Source organism: Arachis duranensis, chromosome 3 (genome assembly GCF_000817695.3).
Source record: "Arachis duranensis cultivar V14167 chromosome 3, aradu.V14167.gnm2.J7QH, whole genome shotgun sequence".
NCBI lineage: Eukaryota > Viridiplantae > Streptophyta > Magnoliopsida > Fabales > Fabaceae > Arachis > Arachis duranensis.
The window spans coordinates 85,994,215-86,017,267 of record NC_029774.3 but is presented as its reverse complement, the minus strand read 5'-3'; the positions used below and the strand labels follow the sequence as shown (position 1 = coordinate 86,017,267).

General features: G+C 35.7%; 2 protein-coding genes and 1 long non-coding RNA gene across 8 annotated transcripts; all 3 read right to left on the bottom strand.

The window, feature by feature from the left end:
- On the bottom strand, window positions 1-1,765 carry LOC107479687 (uncharacterized). The gene is made up of 3 exons (XM_016099793.1): window positions 1,393-1,765; window positions 499-1,042; window positions 1-424 (listed from the first exon to the last, which is right to left on the bottom strand). Exons 1-3 carry the CDS (start codon window positions 1,763-1,765, stop codon window positions 1-3), a joined length of 1,341 nt encoding a protein of 446 aa, XP_015955279.1.
- A 4,196-nt stretch (window positions 1,766-5,961) lies between these two features.
- Window positions 5,962-6,795, bottom strand: LOC107479680 (miraculin-like). Its single transcript, XM_016099788.3, has one exon. It carries the CDS (start codon window positions 6,684-6,686, stop codon window positions 6,072-6,074), a length of 615 nt encoding a protein of 204 aa, XP_015955274.1. The 5' UTR covers window positions 6,687-6,795; the 3' UTR covers window positions 5,962-6,071.
- Window positions 6,796-10,978: 4,183 nt separating this feature from the next.
- Window positions 10,979-14,809, bottom strand: LOC127745465 (uncharacterized). Of its 6 annotated transcripts, none has more exons than XR_008006649.1 (5): window positions 14,033-14,809; window positions 13,860-13,960; window positions 13,716-13,782; window positions 12,115-13,635; window positions 10,979-11,315 (listed from the first exon to the last, which is right to left on the bottom strand). It is a non-coding gene; the product is annotated as an uncharacterized LOC127745465 (long non-coding RNA). The 6 variants fall into 6 exon arrangements; XR_008006651.1 differs by having other exon boundaries at window positions 10,979-11,374; window positions 13,490-13,635; XR_008006652.1 differs by having other exon boundaries at window positions 10,979-11,353; window positions 13,490-13,635.
- Between the last annotated feature and the right edge of the window lie 8,244 nt (window positions 14,810-23,053).

Below are 23,053 nucleotides of genomic sequence, written 5' to 3'. Positions count from 1 at the left end.
TCAGAACGGACCACAGCGTGGTAATCGAAGACCGTAGAGACATTCAGGCATGATATAGACAACAAGCTTTTGCAAGTGAGGGATTTTGAATACCCTTAAGAAGTTACTGCCGATGTGTCTTATACAAAACATCCACCATACTCTTGGAGGTTGCCAGTTGCCACCGGAACGAAATACTGCTGCCCGTATTAACTCATGTCGGTCTGAGATCATACCCACGCCATCTTTTCTAACAACATACATTCGCAGATTCCTGAGAAAGAAGTGCCACGCATCAGCTGTCTCCCCTTCCACCAAGGCAAAGGCGATAGGCATAATGTTCTGGTTTCCATCTTGTGCAACAGCGACTAGAAGTGTACCTTTGTATTTTCCGTATAGGTGTATGCCGTCAACCTGAACCAGGGGCTTGCAATGCCTAAATGCCCTAATGCATGGATTGAAACTCCAAAATACACGATGAAGTATTTTTACACCTTGCGCCTCCTCATTCCCGTTTACAGTGGTCGTGTTTCTATTTGGACAACTGTACTAGGCATCTTCTGCACCATGACCGAGAGCCACCATGGCAAGGCTTCGTAAGAATCCTCCCAACCACCGAAAACGTTGGCTATGGACTTCTGCTTTGCCAACCAAGCCTTTCGGTAACTGATGGTATAGTTGAACCTTGACTGGACTTCCGCAATTATAGATTTCACCTTGATGGACGGGTCCGTCTCGACCAATGGCCTTATAGCATCGGCAACTGTATCTGAGTCCAACTTGGAATGATCTTGTGAAATCGTTCTGATCGTGCACGTGTGCCTACCGTTGTATCTTCGTATCTCCCAACAACCTTTTTTCCGTATCAAGCTAGCTCGGATAAGCCAGTCACATCCACGCCCGTACATCTTGCATTTTGCATAGAACGTCTGTGGCTCAGACTCATACACCTCATAGTCAACTCCTCTAGCAATAGTGAAACTTCTAATCGCTGCGACGACCGACTTTCTAGAACTATATTCCATTCCAATCCGGAACTCCCCATCCTCAGCATCGGCAACGCCTATGTCAACAAAATTGAAAAATAGTAAAAAAATTTAAAGTTAAAAATTAAAATACATATCTTTAATAACATTTTAAGAATATTCAGCTATATTAATTTTCAGCGGTTCGATTAGACCGGTTAACTGAGTTTGACCGATTTTCATCGGTTCATTTTTGATTTGACTGATTCATACCGGTTCGTTTCCTTATTCGGTTTAATTAACCTACCGGACCGGTTTAATGTTTGGTTCACCGATTTTCGAATCGAACCGGCAAGTTTGGTCCGATCTGGTCCGGTTATGACAACACTGTTTATTGTTCAATCAAACGTATAAACTAACAAAAACTTATTATTTAGTCACCACGTACCTATGTTTGTATATTCCGGAAACTCGGGGGCATGCACGGCCTCGAGATCCAACTCACGCATAAAAGGTGGAACGTTCATCGGTTGACTGCTCGGCGGACGAACCACTACATTCTCTGCTGCTATCTCAACTACCACATCACCATCCTCATCTTCGTCGCCGGCCTCATAAGTGGCTTCGAAGTCCTCTTCGCTGTCACTATTCATTCCTTCGTACACTGCACCTCTATCATCATGTATATCTATATCATTCTGAACCGCCACTGCCTCTACAGTTTCATACTCAACGTACACCTCAATCTGTGGGTGTCGCATCTGAGTCTGCCGGTGAATTTGAAACATGTTTTGCATACTTGTTTCATCAGTGATCGACATCAAACTGTATTAGACCACCAAAATCTACAATCGGATTCTGGTACAGAATTCTGCTCACTCTTATTAACGTACTTCTCCATGCTTTTACAGAGGCCGTTCTGCAGCTCCATTAACATCATCGTACATGGAACCACAAATGAAAACGGATTCTGGGACACAAACCTCACTCCCTCATGAGTATTATGTATTATCTCACCGTTGCTATACACCACTAAGTTTGCAGTGCCCTCCATTGCACTAACAATAGCCTCAAAGAACACTCAAATCTTCTTCAGCATGCAAATGCTTTCGAGCTTTGCCTTATATAGAAAGGTGCACTTAACACGCCCCCCACGTGCTGCCTGCCTCAGCCAATCACGCTTTGACACGTGTCAGAACGCTCCCCGCGTGCTCGTTCAGCACGCCCCCCACGTGCCACCTCAGCACGCCCCCCACATGCTTCCCAACCTATCAGGTGTTGCCACGTCAGCACGCCTCCTGCGTGCTGACTCACCACACCCCCTGCGTGATTTTCCCTTTCATCCATTCATGTATTGCCACGTCAGCACGCCCCCTGCGTGCTGTCCTGTTGGCACAACCACATCCATACACGTGGCTTCCACGCCCCCATGTGGTTCAGGTAACACGCCCCCTGTGTGTTGCACTACCATCTGACACGTCCACATTCTTGCAATACACACAATATACCCATTTTCAGTCAATACACCAAAATTTTTTCCATAACTAAATTAATGAGCCCAAAAAATAACACACCGAAATCGAAGAATGTGTTGCTATAATTTGACACGTGTTTTTTTTTTTTCTGTTGGTGACGATATTGCTATATATTCATCACATCTTTATGTGTTAGTCAAGATGTTATTCCATGAACAACATACTTCACCTGTTTACTATTAACTTATAAAATTCATTCACATGTAATTATATTAAATTATATTTTTAACAAAAATATTAATATTTTTTTCATATAAAATAAAATTAGCCACGCGATGCACTAACAATTTTTTTTAGTCCTTCTATCATGTTAACTTTGCAAGAAAACAAGATAGTGGTATGTTTTTGCATTTATCTCAAACGGAATCGTTTTGAAAAGGGAAACAAGTATTTTATACATTTTTTATGGGTCATCGTGAATGTAATTTTTTACTTGAGTCTAGGATAATAATAATAATAATAATAATAATAATAATAATAATAATGATAATAATAATAATAATATCGGAAGCTATGGTAGTTAAGTGTGTACAGATAAACTTTTCTTAATGCAAATTATTAAAGTCAACCTTCAAAGTCTACCCCTGGAAAGATGATAACGCCAGCCATGACCCAACACTGTTTATCCTTTGGGACCGTTGGACTGATCAACAATATTTTGTTAGTACTTAGTACTGCTTTACCAACACGGAAGGAAAAAATAAAATAAAAATACGGGTAAAGTATAATTTTTGTCTTAAATTTTGACAAAAATTTTAAAAATATTTTTAAATTTTATTTTATTATAATTTTGTCTCAAAAGTTTTCGATTTGTATCAAATATACTCTTAACAACTAATTTTTAAGAAAATTTAAGACCAATTCAACAATAATTTTATAAGAATAACTCTCAATACAAGTAAATTAAGTATAATTTTCATGCATTATTATTAGAGTAGTCTTAAGTTTTTTAAATATTTAACCATTAAGAGCATATTTGATGCAAATCAAAAACTTTTCGGACAAAATTAAAACAAAATAAAATTTAAGAATATTTTTAAAAATTTTGTCAAATTTCAAAGATAAAAAATATATTTTACCAAAAATATTGTTAAACACGGAAAACGGCAAATGAAATTCTTATAAAATATTGAATAAAGCTGGAGTATGGAGTTAAAAGGAAATATTTAACATTTTAGCTTAGATAAATTTATGTAATTGTTATTTTATTTTATGGGGAGAATAAATCCTCTCAAATAATTGCTATTTTATGTAGTTATTATTTGTTACGAACTTAACTCTTGGATCGTGCACTCGGAACAGCTTTCGATCAGGATATTCGAGGGTTGATCCCATTCCTTTTTTTAGAAGGCTCAAATCGATTTTCACATCTTTTAATCAATATTTAAATTCAAATACCTCCCTTATTTTAGCTAAATAAGATAAGATGAGATAATTTTCACTAGTTATATAAAGGAGAGACAGAAGTCCTCTCAGGTACGTCATTCATTCTAACGCCTTATATTTCTCAGATCTATTCTGAATTGAGTGTCGGAGTATCTTCGCAGGTACCACCCCCATTGCTTCAGTCAGATAATCTGACGACCGTCTCGACTCGTAAGTCCCGGATCCATCTCACAACCCGTACTGAAAACATTCAGTACATTGGCACCGTCTGTAAAAACTGCAACGTCGTGGCGGCATAACAGATAACTTCGAAAAGCAATTCCCAAGCTACCACCACAACTCACATACATAAAATCCAATTTTTTGGCATGCTTGGTAAAGTCTACGTGCCTTTTATCTCTGCACAGGTTAAGATGGCCTTGAAAAGGTAGAAAAAATCTTCAAATTCTAAATCCATGACTAAAAATATATTTAATTGAGCGATTTAAGAAACAAATGATGGATTGTTAGCTTATTACATGTTTGAGAGGGATGGGAGGGGGAGGGAGAGGGGTCAGTGGCTGAGTATGGGAATGGCAAAGAAGAGGACCATGGGGAAAAGAAGGGGAATGGGGGATGTCATGGTGAACAATGAGAGAGGGGTATTTGGGCTGCTAGATATGATGAAAGTGTTGGCGAAGGTGCTGGGAAATAGGGAATTTGGAAAAGAAGTGAGGGAGTAGAGGTGAGGTTGTAGATAAAAGGTGGGGTAATTAAAAATTTTATTAAAAATTCAATAAAAAATTAGTGTTTTGATATTTTTGTTGTACGAAATTTATATTTAATGAATACAACGTTAGTTTTCTTTTTTGATGGATATTTTTGTTCGCGTTCGTAAAGTTTATCGGTATAAATGGTTATTTTTCATAAAAACAACAACCACACATCTCTTTCCTCTCCCACATCTAATCGCACCATACTTCATCTTCTCCGGTTAGCTCCATTGTCAGGAGACATCACCACCACACCCAACCGTGGCAATCGATCTTCCGTGGAACGAAGGAGCCATCGCGCCTAGCGTCGAAATCGACATCCACAACACGCACGACGGAAGTTCTTTGGCGGCGTCATTGCACGGCGTGACCTGACGCTGACCTCAAACGGATGTCTACCGGCGCCCACCCCCGCGACTGTTGCACATAACGAGCAGTGCTATAACCATTGCTTGCCACCGATTGCAAGGTAACGCCGCTTGTGTCCGTTACTGTTTACTCAATTTTTTTGAATTTTTTTTGTTGGAATATGCAATTGATAATCGAATGTTTTTTATTTTCATGATAAATAGATGTTTTTTTAATGTACTATCACCTTTTGTGGATTTTTTTAGGGTACAATGGCAGCGCAATAGATAAAGTACCAACGACGCAATAAAATGGAATGAGATGGATTTCATGTTGACAAAGTGGTTACAAATTTAAAATTCTATTTTTTTAAAAATTATTTTTTTAAAAAAGTAGTTACAAGTTTAAAATCCTATTTTTAAAATTTAAAATTTTATTTTACAATAATTTTAAAAAATTGTTGAAGTTGATTGATACTCTATTTGATTAGATAGCGAAATTGATAAAGTTTCTTCTTCAATCATCTTCTTTTACATTTCAGAATATATATGTTGCAGGTGGCCTTATATTTCAGTTTGTGGCTTTGTGCATCCAGTATAACATTTAAGATCAGCATCCAAAATAAATTAAAAAGTCTGCTTAAGCAAAAGAGAAAAACCTGTTTCCCTTCCAATTTTATAGGCATTACCAAAATTCATGTTGGAAAACTTTTTTTGTTCTTATTATAAGCTTAGAAATAATCAAAATCACTCTATACACAATTCATCAGATATAGCAGTGTTTGTAAGTGACCGACTTTCAAGAATGATAAACGCTTCTGAACTTATTAAATTGACGAGCTAATAACAAAAGAGAGAAAATCCAAGCAAATTTGTTATCAAATGATTTTGTGGTAGTATGAAGACTGCAGTTGACCGTTTAGACACCAAAACTATATACTAAAGACCAAACACAAGCGAATGTTGTAATCGAGGTCATAAAGATACAACCAACCACTAAAAATAACAAAGCATTATTTATTGACGAACAATTCAAATTCAAACAACTTTGTAAACATAAATAATCTCCCCACTAATAATTGGAGGAAGCTTCATCCTTCTCAGTTCTCAGGCCTTTCGGAATCTAACTCCAAATGGCATATCACTGAGTGCAAGATGCCTATTCCCATCGCCATCAACATAAATCCCAAGGTCCCTGCACATAACTTTGCAATATTTGCACACTTTAGGACAGAACAAAAGTTTGTAGTTACTTCCATATTTCTGAATTTCGAACCAGTTGCTCACAGTTTCGCGCCCCGGATTGCCTTCAACTCCACCAGTGGTCACGAAATATAAGCCTCTTGATCCATCAAATTGGTCCAGCTTCCACACTGTGGATTGAACGCAAGTTGTTGCAGCGGAGAACTTGATGTTCAAATCGGTGGAGACTCTGATAACACCATCTTTGGAATCAGAGGGTGCAAATTTCAGTGGCATGGCACGGTAACTGTCGACAACATCAAATGGGCATGTTCTGTTTCTAGCACTGGCAAGGGCAAGTCCCACACCACCGCCGCCATTGCTATTGTTGTTGATAGATGGAAGAACAAGGTAATCGATACCCGTTCGAAGGTTCTTACCCGTTATGTCTAGGACTGGTTCGGATGCAGAATCACCATCCCATGAAAGGATTAGAGGTGTCAAGAGAATAAGAACCACGCTCATGCAACTAGTCTTCATTGTTTTCTAGGCTTGGAAACATAAACCAAAAAGAAAAAAAAAAGGAAAAAGAAAAGGTCTTTGTTGAAGGCGTGAAATGACGATAAGCTTGCTTGAAATTTGATAGCGTGTCATGGATTCATGGTTTTTTTTTTTTTTCTATTGTTTTAGTTTTTTACATAATATTATGATTAGACCACTAATAAATCCCTCGGAAGTCAACTACTAGTGCTTCTTTGGGTGGCCAAATTTGCCTATAGTGTCCCATTTTGGTTCAAAGTTGAGAAGCACCAATACTAAAATATTGTACAGCGTATGTTGATAAGGTTCGGTGCGGCAATGCTTACCTATGCTCAATTTCAGAGGATTTTCCGTAGAATTTCAAGAAATTACGTACAAGACGGTGAACATGTACTTTATATGCGGTATTCAACCTGACTTCACTCATTCGAATAAATTATAAATAAATTATTTTATATTTAAATTTTAGTTATAAAAATACTTATTTTAAAGTTATATCGTTTGCATAAATGACTTAATAAATATAATTTTTTTACACAAAAGAATAGATATTAAAATAACAATGATAGCAAATATCTTTTAAAAGTGAATATTGATTTTACATAATCTAATCATTAAAATTACAATCGATTATTTTATTGGTGTTTTTATTGTGTATAATACAGTAGGTGAAAATAGAAAACAAAATTAAAATATGTGTTCGGTATATTTTGTTGTTATTTTTTATTTTTGCTACTCCTATTAGAACTACCTTCTCCTTTATTAGGGTCAAGAACTTGCGGAGACAACTATAAAAACATAGCAAACTATATAAAAACAAAACCACATGTGAAAAAAAAAAAAGAAAATTGAAATTAAGATTTTATACCACACACAATGTTAAATACAAATTTAATAATTAAAATAGAGTGATAAAATGATAAAAAAATACCTGAAATGGTAAGATGGAACATTATGTGAAAATAGTAATAAAGGGTTAGTATTTCCAACAGATAAAATATTACGTAAAAATAATGGTGAATGGCCATTACTTTCATCAGATAGAATATTGCATCTCTAGTAGATGCAACATTGCGTAAAAATGGTGGTGGAGGGCCCGTATTTCCGACAGAACCAGAAACATTTTTACAGGGCCAAGAATGAAAGTAACACAATGATCTCTTTTATTTTGAAGTCAAATTTTTTTAATGAAAATGATAAAATAATTTTTTGTGGATGAAAGAAGTCATATTTTTCTATTTCTTCAAAAGTTACGAACTAACTTCTCAAAAAATTAAAAATATTTTTCAAAAATAGTACCAAACACGCATAATATGAATTTTCATAATTCAAAAGTATATATATAGTACCAAACCATATATATATGTAGTTTTTTCTTTTTTTCAAGCGGGTTCTTAGTTTGGTAAAATTTTTACCTTTCAAAAGTAACTTAAAAAAGTAAACTTTTAAAAGCTAGCATTTTAGAAAGTTATAATATCTGTATTTCGTAAATCAAATTAAAAATAACTTTTAATAAGCATAAAGAATAACGAGTGCATTTGGTAAAGTAACTTTTAAAATTTAAAAATATTATAATAAATATTAAGGTAAGAATTAAATTTGAATATTAACTAATGTATGAGGTTGCATTAAAGTTTTTAATTTTGATAAGCATAAGTCAACTTTAAAAAGCTTCATGGTAGGTGGCTAGATGCTTTCAAAAGTACCCTTAACTTTTAAAAGATGCAAGCACAAACACATGAACATTTTGATTTATCAAACGCATAATGAGGTACTTATGCTTTTGAAAAGTACAAGTACCTCTTTAAAAAATTTTACTAAACCAAACCTTAGTGTATTACCTGTATTGGCTATATATATATATATAATTTAATTCTAATGCACTGTTAGTGTAAAGTAGTTTTACACGTACATCTAATTACGTAACGCTACATCAGTAAAAATAATTATCTTTTAAATTGACTGCGTGAATGGTCATCCAAAATAACAGATGTGATTTCACAATCATATAAATGTTTTACAATGTTAATGCATTAAAATTCAACTCATATATATTGGAATTACTTATATTTGTTTTTGGTCTGACCAAAGTTGGGTCCATAAAGAAAATCGAAGTAAGATTCATTTTGGGCCCATTATAATTATCTGAAAACCCAAATAAAGACTGTGTATAAAATTGCGCAAATTGAGAAGGGGTAAGGCAGACGCAGTTGCCGCTAAAGCCGAAGTAGAAAACCTGAAACAGAGTGTTTCAGACCTTAATCCCTAGAAAAAGAAAGGATGGATCCTCAGGCTGAGCCGATGAATTACATTTGTGGTGATTATGGGATGGAGAACACACTGAAATGCAGTAATGTCATCCAATGCCGTGAGTGCGGATATCACATCCTTTAAAAGAAGCGCACTCGTCATAGTAAGCACCCCTTTTTTTATCACTTGTTGAAGGTTACTGCTTTCATTTATTGCATTCTCTTATACATTTACCTGTTCATTTGTTATGATTACAATTGTCCAGTGTGAAACTCGCTGAAGAAACCAAACAAAATCGGACTCCGTTGTTAGCTTGCTCATCTATTTCATACTTTTATGTATATATAAGTTTAAGTGCTGTCTTCATAATGGTAAAATAAGTTTAAGTGCTGTCTTCATAATGATAGATTTAACCAAATGTGGACTTCTTTCTAACAATTAGCCAAAGGATTCTTATTTGATGAGTGATAAAATAAGTTTTGAGAATGAAAGAAGTCATATTTTTTTACTTTTTCAAAAGTTCTAAATTAAATTCTCAAGTTAAAAATATTTTTCAAAAATAGTCCCAAATAGGAAATAATAAGACTTTTTCATAATTCAAAAGTTAAAAAAACAACTTATAAAAGTTAACTTTTAAAAGCTAGTTTTTTAAAAATCATAGTATTTGTATTTGGTAAATAAATTAAAATAGCTTTTAATAAGCATAAGGAATAACAAGTGCATTTGGTAAAGTAGTTTTTTAAAATTTAAAAATACTATAATTTATATTAATGTAAGAATTAAATTTGAATATTAATTAATGTATAGGTTGTATTGGACTTTTTAATTTTGATAAGCACAAGCCAACTTTAAAAAACTCCTTCGTAGGTGCTTTCAAAAGTACCCTTAACTTTTAAAAGCTGCAAGCATAAACATATAAACATTTTGATTTACCTAACGCATAATGAGGTGCTTATGCTTTTGAAAAGCACAAGTACCTCTTCAAAAAGTTTTACTAAACCAAGCCTTAGTGTATTATCTGTATTGGCTATAATAAAATAATTTTACACGTGCATCTAATTACATAACGCTACATCAGTAAAAATAATTATCTTTCACATTGACTGCGTGAATGGTCATTCAAAAATAATGAATATGATTGCATAAAAAATAAATACTTTGTATAAAATTGCGCAAATTGAGAAGGGGTAAGGCAGACGCAGTTGCAACTAAAGCCGAAGTGGAAAACCTGAAATAGTGTTTCAAACCTTAAATCATAGAAAAAGAAAAGATGGATCCTCAGGCTGAGCCGGTGAACTACATTTGCGGTGATTATGGGATGGAGAACACACTAAAATACAGTAATGTCATCCAGTGCGGTTACCACATCCTTTATAAGAAGCACACTCTGTAACACCTAGCTATTAGAATACTACACTTCCGGTTGCGGCACTCTGATAGATCAGGTATTACGACGACTCTTAAAATATTTAATATTAAAATAGGAGTCTATTTAAAACTTAAAGCGTATAACTCGCAAAGAAAGACTTTTTAGTTAGAGACGTGCACATACATACAAACCAAATACAGTACTTATATAGACTTTTGTATCCATATCTTGAAAACAGAAAAATCTGTAAGGGGTGAGAACATCATTCTCGAAAGGGTTCTTAGTAGAGGGTTTTAAGAATTGTTATAAGAAGATATTTTTGACGAAAACTATGTTCAAGCTTAGAAGTTATCATTGTCTTATCAATCTATTCAAACATTGACATATAATTAAATTTGAAATTCCAACATTCATATTTCGATTTCGTAAAAGTTCCATTCTTTATAAATAGACATAATATTCAATGTAAATACCAAGGGATCAATCATCCCAAACTCACCAATCACGGCCTCCGGCCCAATATACAATTAAATCTCGGCCACCGGCCCAACAAAACTCATCACCACTACTTAAAACAGAAATCAGTCACAAGCACAAATAAATACAAGGCAAACACACTTAAAGAACAGTTACAACAAATATCACAGTTACCAGTTAAGCAGAACTTATCAGATAGGCAAACCAAAACAATTTAATCATGTAACACCCTAACTATCAAATGTCACGCTTCCGGAAGCTGCGACACTCTGATAGCTCGAGCATTACGATGACTCTTCTAATATTTAATACTAAAATATGAGCCTGTTTAAAACTTAAAACCGCATAACCATTCCTAAACACTTTTTCGTTGAAAATGTAAACATACATATCATAATTATCTATCCCTCTTACAAAATAAAAAAAAAACGAGGGAAAAATAAAAGCTAAAATGATACAAAAATAACGAATAAACAGAAAAAGGAATATAACTCTTCTGAAGCTTCATTGTCCATATCCTGAAAAGGAATAACCTGTAGTGGAGTGAGAATGTCGTCCTCGCTTGTTCTCACTGTAGGATTTACAGAAATTGCTATAACAAGATACGTAAAATAAAATTATTCTTAGAATACAGTGATCAGTGCTCGTCTTATGAGTCCTTCCAAAAACCTTGGGTACACATTAGAAATCCTGAAAATTCCTTTTTGAAGATTTGGTAAATTTCTCAAATAATTCAAAACAAACCCTTTTCCCTTTCTTGTAAAATCTGAAAAGTTTTTCCTAGACAGTATGAATGACCAATATGTTCCAAGCATAGATTCAATTAAGTCTATACTGTAAGAGTTTGATTTTTCATACTTTCCTAAACCGCAACCATGAAAGCAGTTACCTACGCGATATAAATGACCAACCCGTTCCAACACGGTATAAATGATCATCCTGTTCCAAGCATAGGTTCATTAAGTCTATACTGAACCAGTCAGATACTTTATACAAAACTAGAACTCAATATACCAATCACGGCCTCAAGCCCATCCAATCCAACACGGCCCCCGGCCCAAACAACTTAATCATCAACCAATTCATCACAACCAATCAATCAAACAAAATCACAAATAATGTAGTGCAAACACAATTAATAGCAATTACAACAATTATAGCAGTTAGCAGTTATCATAAGTATTCACATAGGCAAACCAATTACAATATGCACACCCAATCAATGTCACATAAATATATATGATGCATGCCTGTCCTACTGGCTATGAGCTCATGCGTCGGTTACATTCCCAAACCCGACTCGGATAAGCGGGATCCAACTACCGTCCTTACCCGTAGGTCCCACAGACAAGCAGGATTAAACCTCCGCCCTTGCCCGGAACACGCAAGTAGGACCAAACCACCGTCCTTGCCTCCCCTGTAAGCGGGATTAACCACCGTCCTTACGCGGGCGCTGCACCCTCGACGAGCGGGATTAAACCGCCATCCTTGCCCGATGCCAGTGACTTATCAAAATCTCATCTCAGCATAAGCGGGACGAACCCAACCCTTATGCCTACCAAAACAACTCATCAATCTTGAGAACATCCATAATCAAACAAGCTCAATAACTTATTTCAAATTCATTCTTGACCCATTTTCTTTCAAATTCCGTTCACATCTTGCCAAGAATCACTTTTCAAAACGGAGCCACTTTCCACATCTTTTCAACACTTCCAAACAAACACAAAACTCTGCCAAATTCAAAATCTCTTTGAAAGACTAAATCATTCATTTCTCAATTCAAGGTTTGGTCGTAAAAATTCCTTAGCAAAGTCTCAAGATTTCAAGGGAGAATAACCTAACTCATTTCTTAAAATTCATAGAAAACATCCGAAACCTTCTTGATTTGAATAATAAAAAGTAGAATTTAAACCAAAATCAAGTCATATATCCGAATATTCCGAACCCATTTCAAAACCACTAACTTAACCAAAACCAAATCATTTAAACCAAACACCAATTTTTAGTTTCATTCTTAAATCGGTTTCCAAAGACTCGGAAAGTGTTTAAGTCCTACTAAATCAAAGTTTCAGAAAATACTTCAACCTTTTCTTAAAATGTTGTAAAGTGAAATTAGTTAATCGAACTCCATTAAAACTCCTTCAAATTTATTTACTTAAATCAAATTCCAAAACATAAAAATTTTCATATTTAAATTGATTTTTAAGACATAATTCCTTTCTTAATACTTACATCCAAAATATAAAAATTTTCTTAATAAGGTAAGTTCAAACATAATTTATTTATCAAACATCTAATTCAAAGCAAAATTCATTATTTTCAAAATAACGTTCCAATTAAAATCTCAGATTTTATAAAAATTTCGGCAATATCTCCCCTAAAATTTGGACTTTGCCACCCTGTCCGGGTCCCAACCAAACCAATCCTCAACTCTTTCCAACAGGTTCAAGACCAAATCAATTTCCAATAAAACCAAAAACTCAAACTTTCAGATTATCAAAAAGCATTTCAATTCAACCAAATTCAGACATCTCCAATTTATCAAAGCAGACATTATCTCAATCAAACAGACAACCATATTCATTCAGGATCAAATCAGACAATTCATAAGACTCACATAATCAGGGGAACATGTTTTACACAGCATATCTATTTATAACAATTTCCAATTTAAAATAAATCAGTTTGTACAAAAAGCCCCTACCTCGACACGTCGAATACATAAACCAAACGCGCCACAGGAAAGTCTTTCTCCTCGACACGAAACCAACAACCAAAATTCCAGCTTCGCTTGTTTTTCTCAATAGCAGAAACAGACTCAACGCCACATATAAGCTCGGATACTAATTCCTAACACATCAATATCGCGAAAAATCTCAAAACTCATAACTGAAAGCTAAAGGCGAAGGTTCCAAGATAGAGACACTTACTGAAATAAAAGGAACGACACAGCAGTCACAGCAACACTTATGCGACACGCCATCATCAGAGCCCAACCTACGTTACCAAAACTCAAGGTCCTTAATCAAACATAACCGAACACTAAAGCAGTGGTTTTTGAAACACATACTTACCAAACTAAGAAAACGAAACAGCGGCGATAGCTGAACCAGTTTGCCGGCAGCCCCGGCAACCACCTCGAGCGGCAGTTAGATCAGAACTCTGGCGACGGCGACTGTAACAGACAGACAGCGATGAAAAGCTTCCGAAACTCAAAAGGAATGAAAGCCAACTTAAAAACCCTTACCGGCAAGATTTTCCGACGATGGCGGCGAGGTTCTCCGGCGGCCAGAACTCTGGCGAGGCAGCAGCATTTTTCCAGTGCCATTCGGTGGGGCAGAACAGCGGCGGCAACTTCCGGCGTCTTCAGTGGCGGTTCCCAGCAGCAGCAGCGGTGGCGTTTCTCGGCGACCCCTCATCCGCGGTGGCGCTGGGCAGAGATGGCGACGGCGCGACTGGCGGTGGCGAGCTTGGACGACGACGGTGGCTTCACAGGCGTGGCTAGGCGCGGCGGTTCCAGGCCCTCAGCCCTTTCCCACTCGCGAACCCTCCTCTCTCCGTGTCGCAGCTTCAGGTGGACCAGTGGCGACGATCCGATGGCGGCGGTGGAGTCCAGCACGCCGGTGCAACGTTCCCCTCTCTCCCCGATATCTCCTTCTTCTTCTGTTAGCAACGGCGGCGATAAGGCTCGACGGCGGTGGCGCGTGATGGCGGCACGGACAGCAACGTGGTGATCTTCCCCTGTCCTTCGCACGGTTCTGGCGGCGATGCGGCGTCGATGGTGGAGCCCGGCGCGCGGCGCAGTCTCCGCCCTCTCTTCTCCCAACGCAGCTCCACTCCTCTCTCTCGGATCCCCCTCTGCTCTCACCCCTTTCCTTATTTCCATTTCTTCTTCCTTTTTGTTTTAGAGTGTGTGTATTGTGTTGTTGAAGGGGAAGGGGGGAGAAGGGATTTCGGTTGCTGCTGGGGTGTGGGGAAGAAGGAAACCGGGTCATTGGTTAGGGTTTTTCATGGTTAGGGTTGTGGTAAAAATGAGGTATAGGGATAGTTTGGAAATTTTAATAAAATTAGAGTATAGAGTATTGATATTTGAAAAACTAATTAAATCTCTAAAATTATTTTAAAATATTATTTGTAGTATAAAAATACTAATTGATTTTAATCAATTTTTTTAATCGAAAATACATAGTAATATTATTAATTTTTTTTATCTTTAAAACTTAAAGTACTGAATGATATAAATATAATTGATCTAAAATTAAACCATGTAAAATTCTTATTATTTCATAACTACTAACTTTACAATTTAAATACATAAAATAACTCAATAATTCTAAAATTAGATGAAATTCAAATTTAAATAGTCAAACCTCCTTATTTTCGAATTTCTAAAACTTTAAATTGTAAATAGTAAAATAATCTATAACTATAGAATTTGGATAAAAATCTTAATTTATCTCAAATTCAATTAATCAAAACTGTCTTTAATTATTTTCAATAAAATAATTTTTTGAAAATAAAACTGTAAATAAATATATGGTTTGAGATTAGTTCAAAATAAGACTTTTCAAAAATCTTGGATCTTACATCCCACCCACCTTATAAAAATTTTCGTCCTCGAAAATTAAAGTAATACATAAGATAATACATAGACTTAGCACTTTACTTTTTAAATACTTTTTAAGAAAGTAAGAAATCAAATATATATATATATACTCAATGCAAATAGGTCATATGGTTTTAAAATTCTACAAAAGCTTGGAGGAACAAAATATGTGCAAGTTAAGATAGGTGTTCACAAAGCAGAGCTAGAGTTAATGTGGAAAAAAGGCTACAAGATAAGTTGGTATTAAAATAACGGATATAGCGTCCCCTCACAAATCTCTGACCCATTCGAAGCTTCAACTTCCCAACTCCATCAATCACTTCACAACCCCATAACCGGTCACACATCTAACATCCGCAGACTCTTCCACGAGAAGCAAAACTTCCACAACTTCTCATAACGTTGCACACTTGCCGCTTCACCTTCCATATCCACAAACAGATCTTAAGGAACTAACGCATCGCATTACTATACTTAAAGACCGCACGTGACATCGAAACAATTCTCGAGTTTACTCAGAAAGATAAAAGACTTTGAAAAAGAAGGAAAAACGACAAGGGTAATCTCCACAAGAGTTCTAAAAGAACTACTGAATCTACAAGTAAACAAGGATGTACAATCGATGAAGAGTATTGGAAAGGAATTCCGTTTAACAACCTCAAGGATGACTCCTGAATTAGAGATGAATGATAGGAACACAAAAAGGATAAGCAAGGCAGTAGTTTGGAATTAAGTCAAGTTGAGTTAACAAGTGTAAAATCATAGGAGAAGGTTAACTAAAGTGTCTCCTTAGATATCATAAATATCACTTATAAAGTGTAGCCTTATCTTAAGAGCTATGGGTTCACTTTTTACACCAAAGGGTGCGCTTTTAAAGAATAACCTTTTTATCAAGTTTCAGGTACGCATTAAAAGCATTGCCTAATGTATCTCAGTTCAAATGTCTAACACTTAGTAATTTTTTTCACTTTACAGCAAATGATATTCGTTTAAATACTTAGCCAAATCAAATGAAATGTAACACTCACCCTTATTAGCTCTTCCCTTCTTCTTCACGCCACTCATAACCCCAAATCAGAGAAAGGGTTTGCCATCACCACTCACCACTCACGGCGTTACCACTCACTCATCCTCACCTCTAGGAAGACTCTGTACTCACTCATCTTCACCACCCACCATGCCGTCACTCATCTTCACCGTACCGTCGCTTCTCTTTGCTGTGTGCTCACATCAGGAAGACACTGCGCTTAACTGAAAGAATCTCTTCATTTGCTCACTATCGTCGAGAAGGTATGCATCCACCTTTATTTGGTTTCTGAAATTTGAGAGGTTAGGGTTCCGATTTTAGGGTTTCAATTTGGGGGTTCGATACAATAATCTGTGAACTCATGAATTGATGAACATGCATGCTATTGTTGCGGCGTAGAAGAACTCATTCTTCTAGATTCGTTCACCACAAACCCTAGATCCATTCTTCTGTTGTCTTAGCTTGCGATTATTTCAGCTACTTTTTTATTTTTTGTTTTTGTTTTTTTTTTGTTTCTTCGTTTTTTGGTGGCAAAACAATTTTCCAACTGCAGTATATAAATTAATTGACCTGTTCATGTATCTGCTCTTGTTCTGGAGACAATTTTTTAGGCTCACCCAGCAAACATTTTTAATTTTGAATTAATTCCAATAAAATTCATTTTAATTTTCTTGCAACGCGCATGGAATTATTCCTTTGATGGAATATATGATTAAGGAAGCTACGCGCGGACTGCAACTATAGATTTTTATTTTATCATTTTAATTTTTTTTGCCCCCTTTATATGATTAAAGTTGGAAATCTGACTGGCTGGTGTGTCGGTGTGCAGATTTAAATGTATGATTTTGATAAAATGATACCGTTTATATATAGGTTTTGTGGGTTGTGTATACTGTGGATTTGAGACTCTGATTCTATTTGTAAATATTTATTTCTGGTTGCTTAAAAGTTAAAAATCCTTTTGATGATTATTAGAAATTTGGACGAATCAGCTAATTAGTAAGTAGATGGAACCAAAGTTTGTTTTTTAGGTTGATAGGTGTTGTGAAATTCATGAATTTGATTTGTCAAAATACATTTGTACAGTTATCTAATCTGATTATTAAGCCATATATGGGACATTATTTGTTGATCTTTTCAATGACTTTTATTAATCCTATTTATTGATGTCTTATACCGCCGCTTGCCTTTCAGGTTCCTGTTGGCAGGGCAACTCTTGGACGTATTATCAATGTCATTGGGGAGCCTATTGATGAGAAGAGTGATCTAAGTAAGAACATAATAAAGCCTTTTCACACCTTAGTGATAGAGAAAATCTTTCATCCATTGTTTCCTTGGGATGTTTACAATTGATGGTTCTTTTGTGAACAATTGTAGAAACTGAGCATTACTTTCCCATTCACAGAGAAGCTCCTGCTTTTGTTGAACAAGCCACTGAGCAACAGATTCTTGTCACAGGAATCAAGGTATTCTTTTCATGCATTTCTTTCTTACCTTAGAGGAAGGACGCCATTACTGCATTTTTCTCTTTATTTGTGATTATGTGTAATATCATTTCCAACACATCCTAGTATTCTCTACCAGCTACTGATTTTGCATGAAAGATTATATTAGATTACAAAATCTCCAAACTTTGGTTCACGCATTTTTCATGATGCGAAGCTAAGCGCCCATTTTATCTTGTGTTGGTCATCACAATTCGTGAGGATTCTGTTTTACTTTAACAAAAGAAACTTGCTACTCACAAAATTCACCCATCTAGTCTCTTTCTTTCAGTTACTGAAATTTAGCACATAATATTTATTTTATGCTTATCTTATACGTTTTTAACCCTTTGTCTTAGGCAAATACTATATATGAATAACAAAAAAGTTGATAATATCCATTTAATTATAATCACAAAAATATCTATGTAATTAATCATAATTTTTCTTATTCTATGTAGGATTTTTTTACTTTTTTTTCTTACATTTTAATTATATCAGTTTAGAATTTATGAAAATAAATCAAGACTAAATATGATTATAGTCTAATCTCTTATCATTTTTCTTGGTAACAACAGATTGAAGTTTTTGGTTAAAGCTCCCAAGTGAATTTTGTCAAAACGTTGATCATGTCGTAGAAAGGTACAATGCATACTTTTTTTCACTTTATTATTATGCTATTAATTCATGTGTAGGTCCACCTTGATTGTTTTATTAGTTTTGAAGTTGCAATTTAACTTATTATTTATGTACTATAAATTCTTTGTTTTCCTTTATTTGTTTTGCTTCAGCGAGTTTCTAGTAAAATGTTTAGAGAATTACTTCTAAGACTAGGAACTATTTCCCAACCTAACTACAAGGCTATGAAAGTCTGTTTCATAGCCCATTCCCCTTATATTTCATAACAGCCTTCCTCCTCTACTCTTGTTATCTTCACTTTACGACCCCTTATGAATTTTTCTCCTAAAAAATTTAATAATTATCGATTAGATTTTATGATATGCCGAAGGATTAGATGGATCTACCGAGGTATAGCGAAGAGTATATCGATGATGTTATTAGTTTCTTAGAGTTTGCATACTCTGAGGGAGAACCAGACGGACAACAAATTCAATGTCCTTGTAAGAGGTGTTGTAACATGGAGCGGTGTAGAAGACATGTGGTATTCGACCATTTAGTAGCCGACGGATTTGTTAAGGGATATAAAACATGGATTAATCATGAGGAATGGACAATCCTGATGGTGGTTGATGAGGACATGGATGATGAAGAAGGTGTACACGATGACATCAAAGAACTGCTTAATGATGCATTTGGAGATGTACCTCACGCTGAGAGTGTTACTGTAGGTCAAAATGAAGAGGCTAAAAAATTTTACAATTTATTAGATGGGGCAAGTCAAGAGTATACCCGGGTTGCAAGAAATTTTCTATATTATCTTTTACCATCCGTCTGTATTTGTTAAAGTGTTTGCACGGTTGGAGCATTTCCTCCTTCACTTCCCTTCTTGAGCTATTGAAAGAGGCAATGCCTGACATTAACATACTTTCATCTTTCCATAAGACAAAGTCTATGATAAGAGATTTAGGTTTGGATTATAAAAAAATCGATGCTTGTCCTAATGATTGCCTCCTATATAAGAAAGATCTAAAGGATGAAACACAATGTCGCGTGTGTGGAACATCTCAATATACTGAAAATTCTAGTGATAATAGCGAGAACCAACCTCACAAGAAAGGTCGTCCTATTCCTGCAAAGACTCTGAGATACTTTCCTATAATTCCAAGACTTTAGAGATTATTAATGTGCTAAAAAATGGCAGCTAGTCTGAGGTGGCATGATGAGGAGCGCGTTAAAGATGGGACATTAAAGCATCCTACTGGTGGCCTGACATGGAAGAACTTTGATGAAATGGATGAAGATTTTGCAAAAGAATCACGCAATATTAAACTAGGCTTGTCAAGTGATGGGTTCAACCCATTTCGTAGCATGAATATTTCATGGAGCACGTGGCCCGTTTTGTTGATGGTATACAACTTGCCTCCATTGACGTGCAGGTATATTATCTGTTACATTTATAAAGTGATGCAGTAGCCCTGAAAAGTGTAGCCTATTCTTTTGAATTCTGGTAACCATTAGTGCTGAAAAGCGTAGCCTTTGATCCTGAACAGCATCACTTAAATAAAAAGTGCACCCTATTCTCAAAGTCCAGAAGCGTAGCTGTTGATAAAGAAAAGCATAGCCTTTGAGAATAGGCAACACTTGTATAGGCATCACCCACAAAAGTATCTCCGTAGCCCAAAAATCGTAGCCTTAGCCTAAGGCATCATTTTTTTTACTTTTGGCTACACTTTTCAAGTGTACCTGAATGGGGATTTTTCTTGTAGTGTTGATGAATTAATATTTTACGATATATTTTGGTTTGATTTGAGTTGATTCCATTACATAAACCTACATTTATTCACCTAAATAGCATGCTTTTAAAATTTCTTCCTAAATTGTGCTTGAAAGTGAAAACAAGCTCTTTTGTGCTCAATTTAGTAAATTTTATTCACTTTAATCCCATTTGGTACCTTGATGTATTTGTTATGTGATTTTCAGGTTTCCAAGGCAAGTATGGGTTGAAGAAGTGAGGAAAAGAGCATGCAAAAGGGAAGATGCAAGAAATGAAGGATTTGGAAAGCTGCCAACCCTGACCGCTCTGTACTAAATTGGTCATAACTTGAGCTACAGAGGTCCAAATGGGGCGGTTTTAGCGGCATTGAAAAGCTAACATCTGGGGCTTCAAAATGATATGCAATTTGCTATAGTGGACATAAGTCTAGGTGTGCATACGCACAAGTCGGGATTCAGCATGTGTGCGGACGCACACGTCTGTGCGTCCGCATAGGTCCCTGCACGTGACCTCATTAATGGCAACTCACTGGCAGTGATTTCTGAGCCCCAAAAACCCAATCCAACTCATTTTTTGAAGCTATTTAAGGTCAAATTAAAGAAGGATGAAGGGGGACAATTAGGTTTAGCTTTTATGATGTTTTCTCTTAGTTTCTAGAGAGAGAAGCTCTCCCTCTCTCTAGAATTAGGGTTTTAAGCTTAGTTTCCTTTTAATTTCAGCACTTTAATTCTTGTTTTAGTGTAGTTTCATTTATGTTTATATGCTTTCTTGTCTTTATCTTCTTCATCTCTTTTGTTCTTTTCTCTTTTATGTCAATTTTCATGTTATGAACACTTTTGTTATTTTAATTTTAATTAATGCAAATTTATGTTTCCATGTCATTTATTGCTTTCTTTAGTTGTTATTGCTATTTTCTTGCTTTTGTAGCTTTAGAATTTATTTTATTGCAATTTAATATTATTTTATTCTCATGCACACCAAGTGTTTGATAAAATGCTTGGCTTAGTTTTCACTTAGTTTTTCTACACTCTTGGCTTGAAATTGTTGACTTTGGTGATCCTTGAGTCATTGATGTCCATTCTTGTTTGATACATTAGAGTAGTTAGTTGATTTGGTTTCGCTTGGCACTATGTGACCCTTTAGTGTTGACATAGGACTTAGGGATTGAAATTAACTATGCCTACTTGACTTATCTTCGATATTAGGGTTGACTGAGTAAGATTAACTCTTCATAATCATCATATGTTTGTGGTCAATGTCTAGGATAGATAACCTTAGCTCTCAATTACTTGCCAAGAGGTTTCTTGCACTTGAAGTTTCCTTTCCATGCATTTTATTGCTTTTGCCTTTTATTGCTTTGATGTCTAATTTCTTGCATGTTTAGTTTTTGCACTCTTGGTTGAGAAGTTGAGTGTTTGGGTGGAATTAAGTTGTGGATATCTATCCCGCATTGTGTGGGAATGGCTAATTGGTTTGGTTTCTGATGCCAAGGCATCATAGGCTAGTTTCACTAGCCTTTTTCTTTTATTTTTAGTTGTTTTATGCATTTTCTTGAGCCTTAAGTAATCATTTGGGCCAAATAGTCATGCTTGTCTTAAATCATTCAAACATGAAGATTTTGATGCAAATTCCATGAGTTTTTAGTTATATTCCTTAAATGCTATGAATGGAAGAATTCTCATGAAATTTTGCAAGACTTTGATGCAATTGTTTGGATGATTTCAGGGAAGAAGAGGCTAGGCAAGGAAGCAACAAAATCAACAAAGGAAGCTTGAAGATCACATGTGGAGTTTAAGTTCCAGTTTAAGCTTAAACTGGAAGATCACATGTGGAGTTTAAGTTCCAGTTTAAGTTTAAACTGGAACTTAAACTACAAAGCCATATAATGCTGAAAGTGGCGTTTAACCTCCAGTTTAAGGTTAAACTGGAAGTTAAACGCCAGAATAAGAAATGCACCAAAGCTAAAAGTGGCGTTTAACCTTCAGTTTAACCTTAAACTGAAGGTTAAACGCCAGAATCATGAAAGCTGAGAAAAGAAGAAACTGGCGTTTAACCTCCAGTTTAACCTTAAACTGAAGGTTAAACGCCAGAATGAGAATGGCACCAAGGGAGCATTTCCACGTTTAACCTCCAGTTTGACCTCAAACTGGAGGTTAAACGTGTTCGAACCACATTAGGCACCAGGAAGCCATTTCCACGTTTAAGCTCCAGTTTAAGCTTAAACTGGAGCTTAAACGTGTTATATGGAACAGCTTGACCATGCCTTCTTCAAACATAAATAACTTGAGCTACAAAACTCCAAATGAGGTGATTCAAAATGATTGGAAAGAAGACATCTAGAGCTTTCCAAGCATATATGGCATGTATGGTGGATACTAAAAATTGAGGGAGAAAACAGCCCCGTAATGTGCATAGAAGAGCATAGTACCAACATGCAATCAGGCCAGCTGACCTTGTCACCTTCAATCAAGCATAACTTGAGCTATAGAGATCCAATTGAGGTGCTTTCAGTTGCGTTAGAAAGCTGACATCCATAGCTTTCCAACGAGGTATAATAGTCTATATTTGGCATCAAATTGGCAAGGTTGACAAGAGAACAAAGCGACGACTCAAGAAAGGGGGGTGCAACGTTTGAGTGTAGTTTAATGGATCATTATCCTTTTTGGATCAATTATGTCACTCTACCCTTCAAGCAAGCAAGGCCCATCAACAACACCAAACCAAGGCCACAAGAATCATCTAGAATAGTTTATTTT

Bases quoted from the DNA above. Each gene is read 5' to 3' on its own strand.
- LOC107479687 (XM_016099793.1), bottom strand. From the start codon at position 1,765: ATGTCGATCACTGATGAAACAAGTATGCAAAACATGTTTCAAATTCAC. The intron at 1,043-1,392 runs GTACGTGGTGAC...TTGTTGACATAG, and splicing joins TCCGGAATATACAAACATAG to GCGTTGCCGATGCTGAGGAT. The intron at 425-498 runs GTAAACGGGAAT...TCCATGCATTAG, and splicing joins CAAATAGAAACACGACCACT to GGCATTTAGGCATTGCAAGC.
- LOC107479680 (XM_016099788.3), bottom strand. From the start codon at position 6,686: ATGAAGACTAGTTGCATGAGCGTGGTTCTTATTCTCTTGACACCTCTA.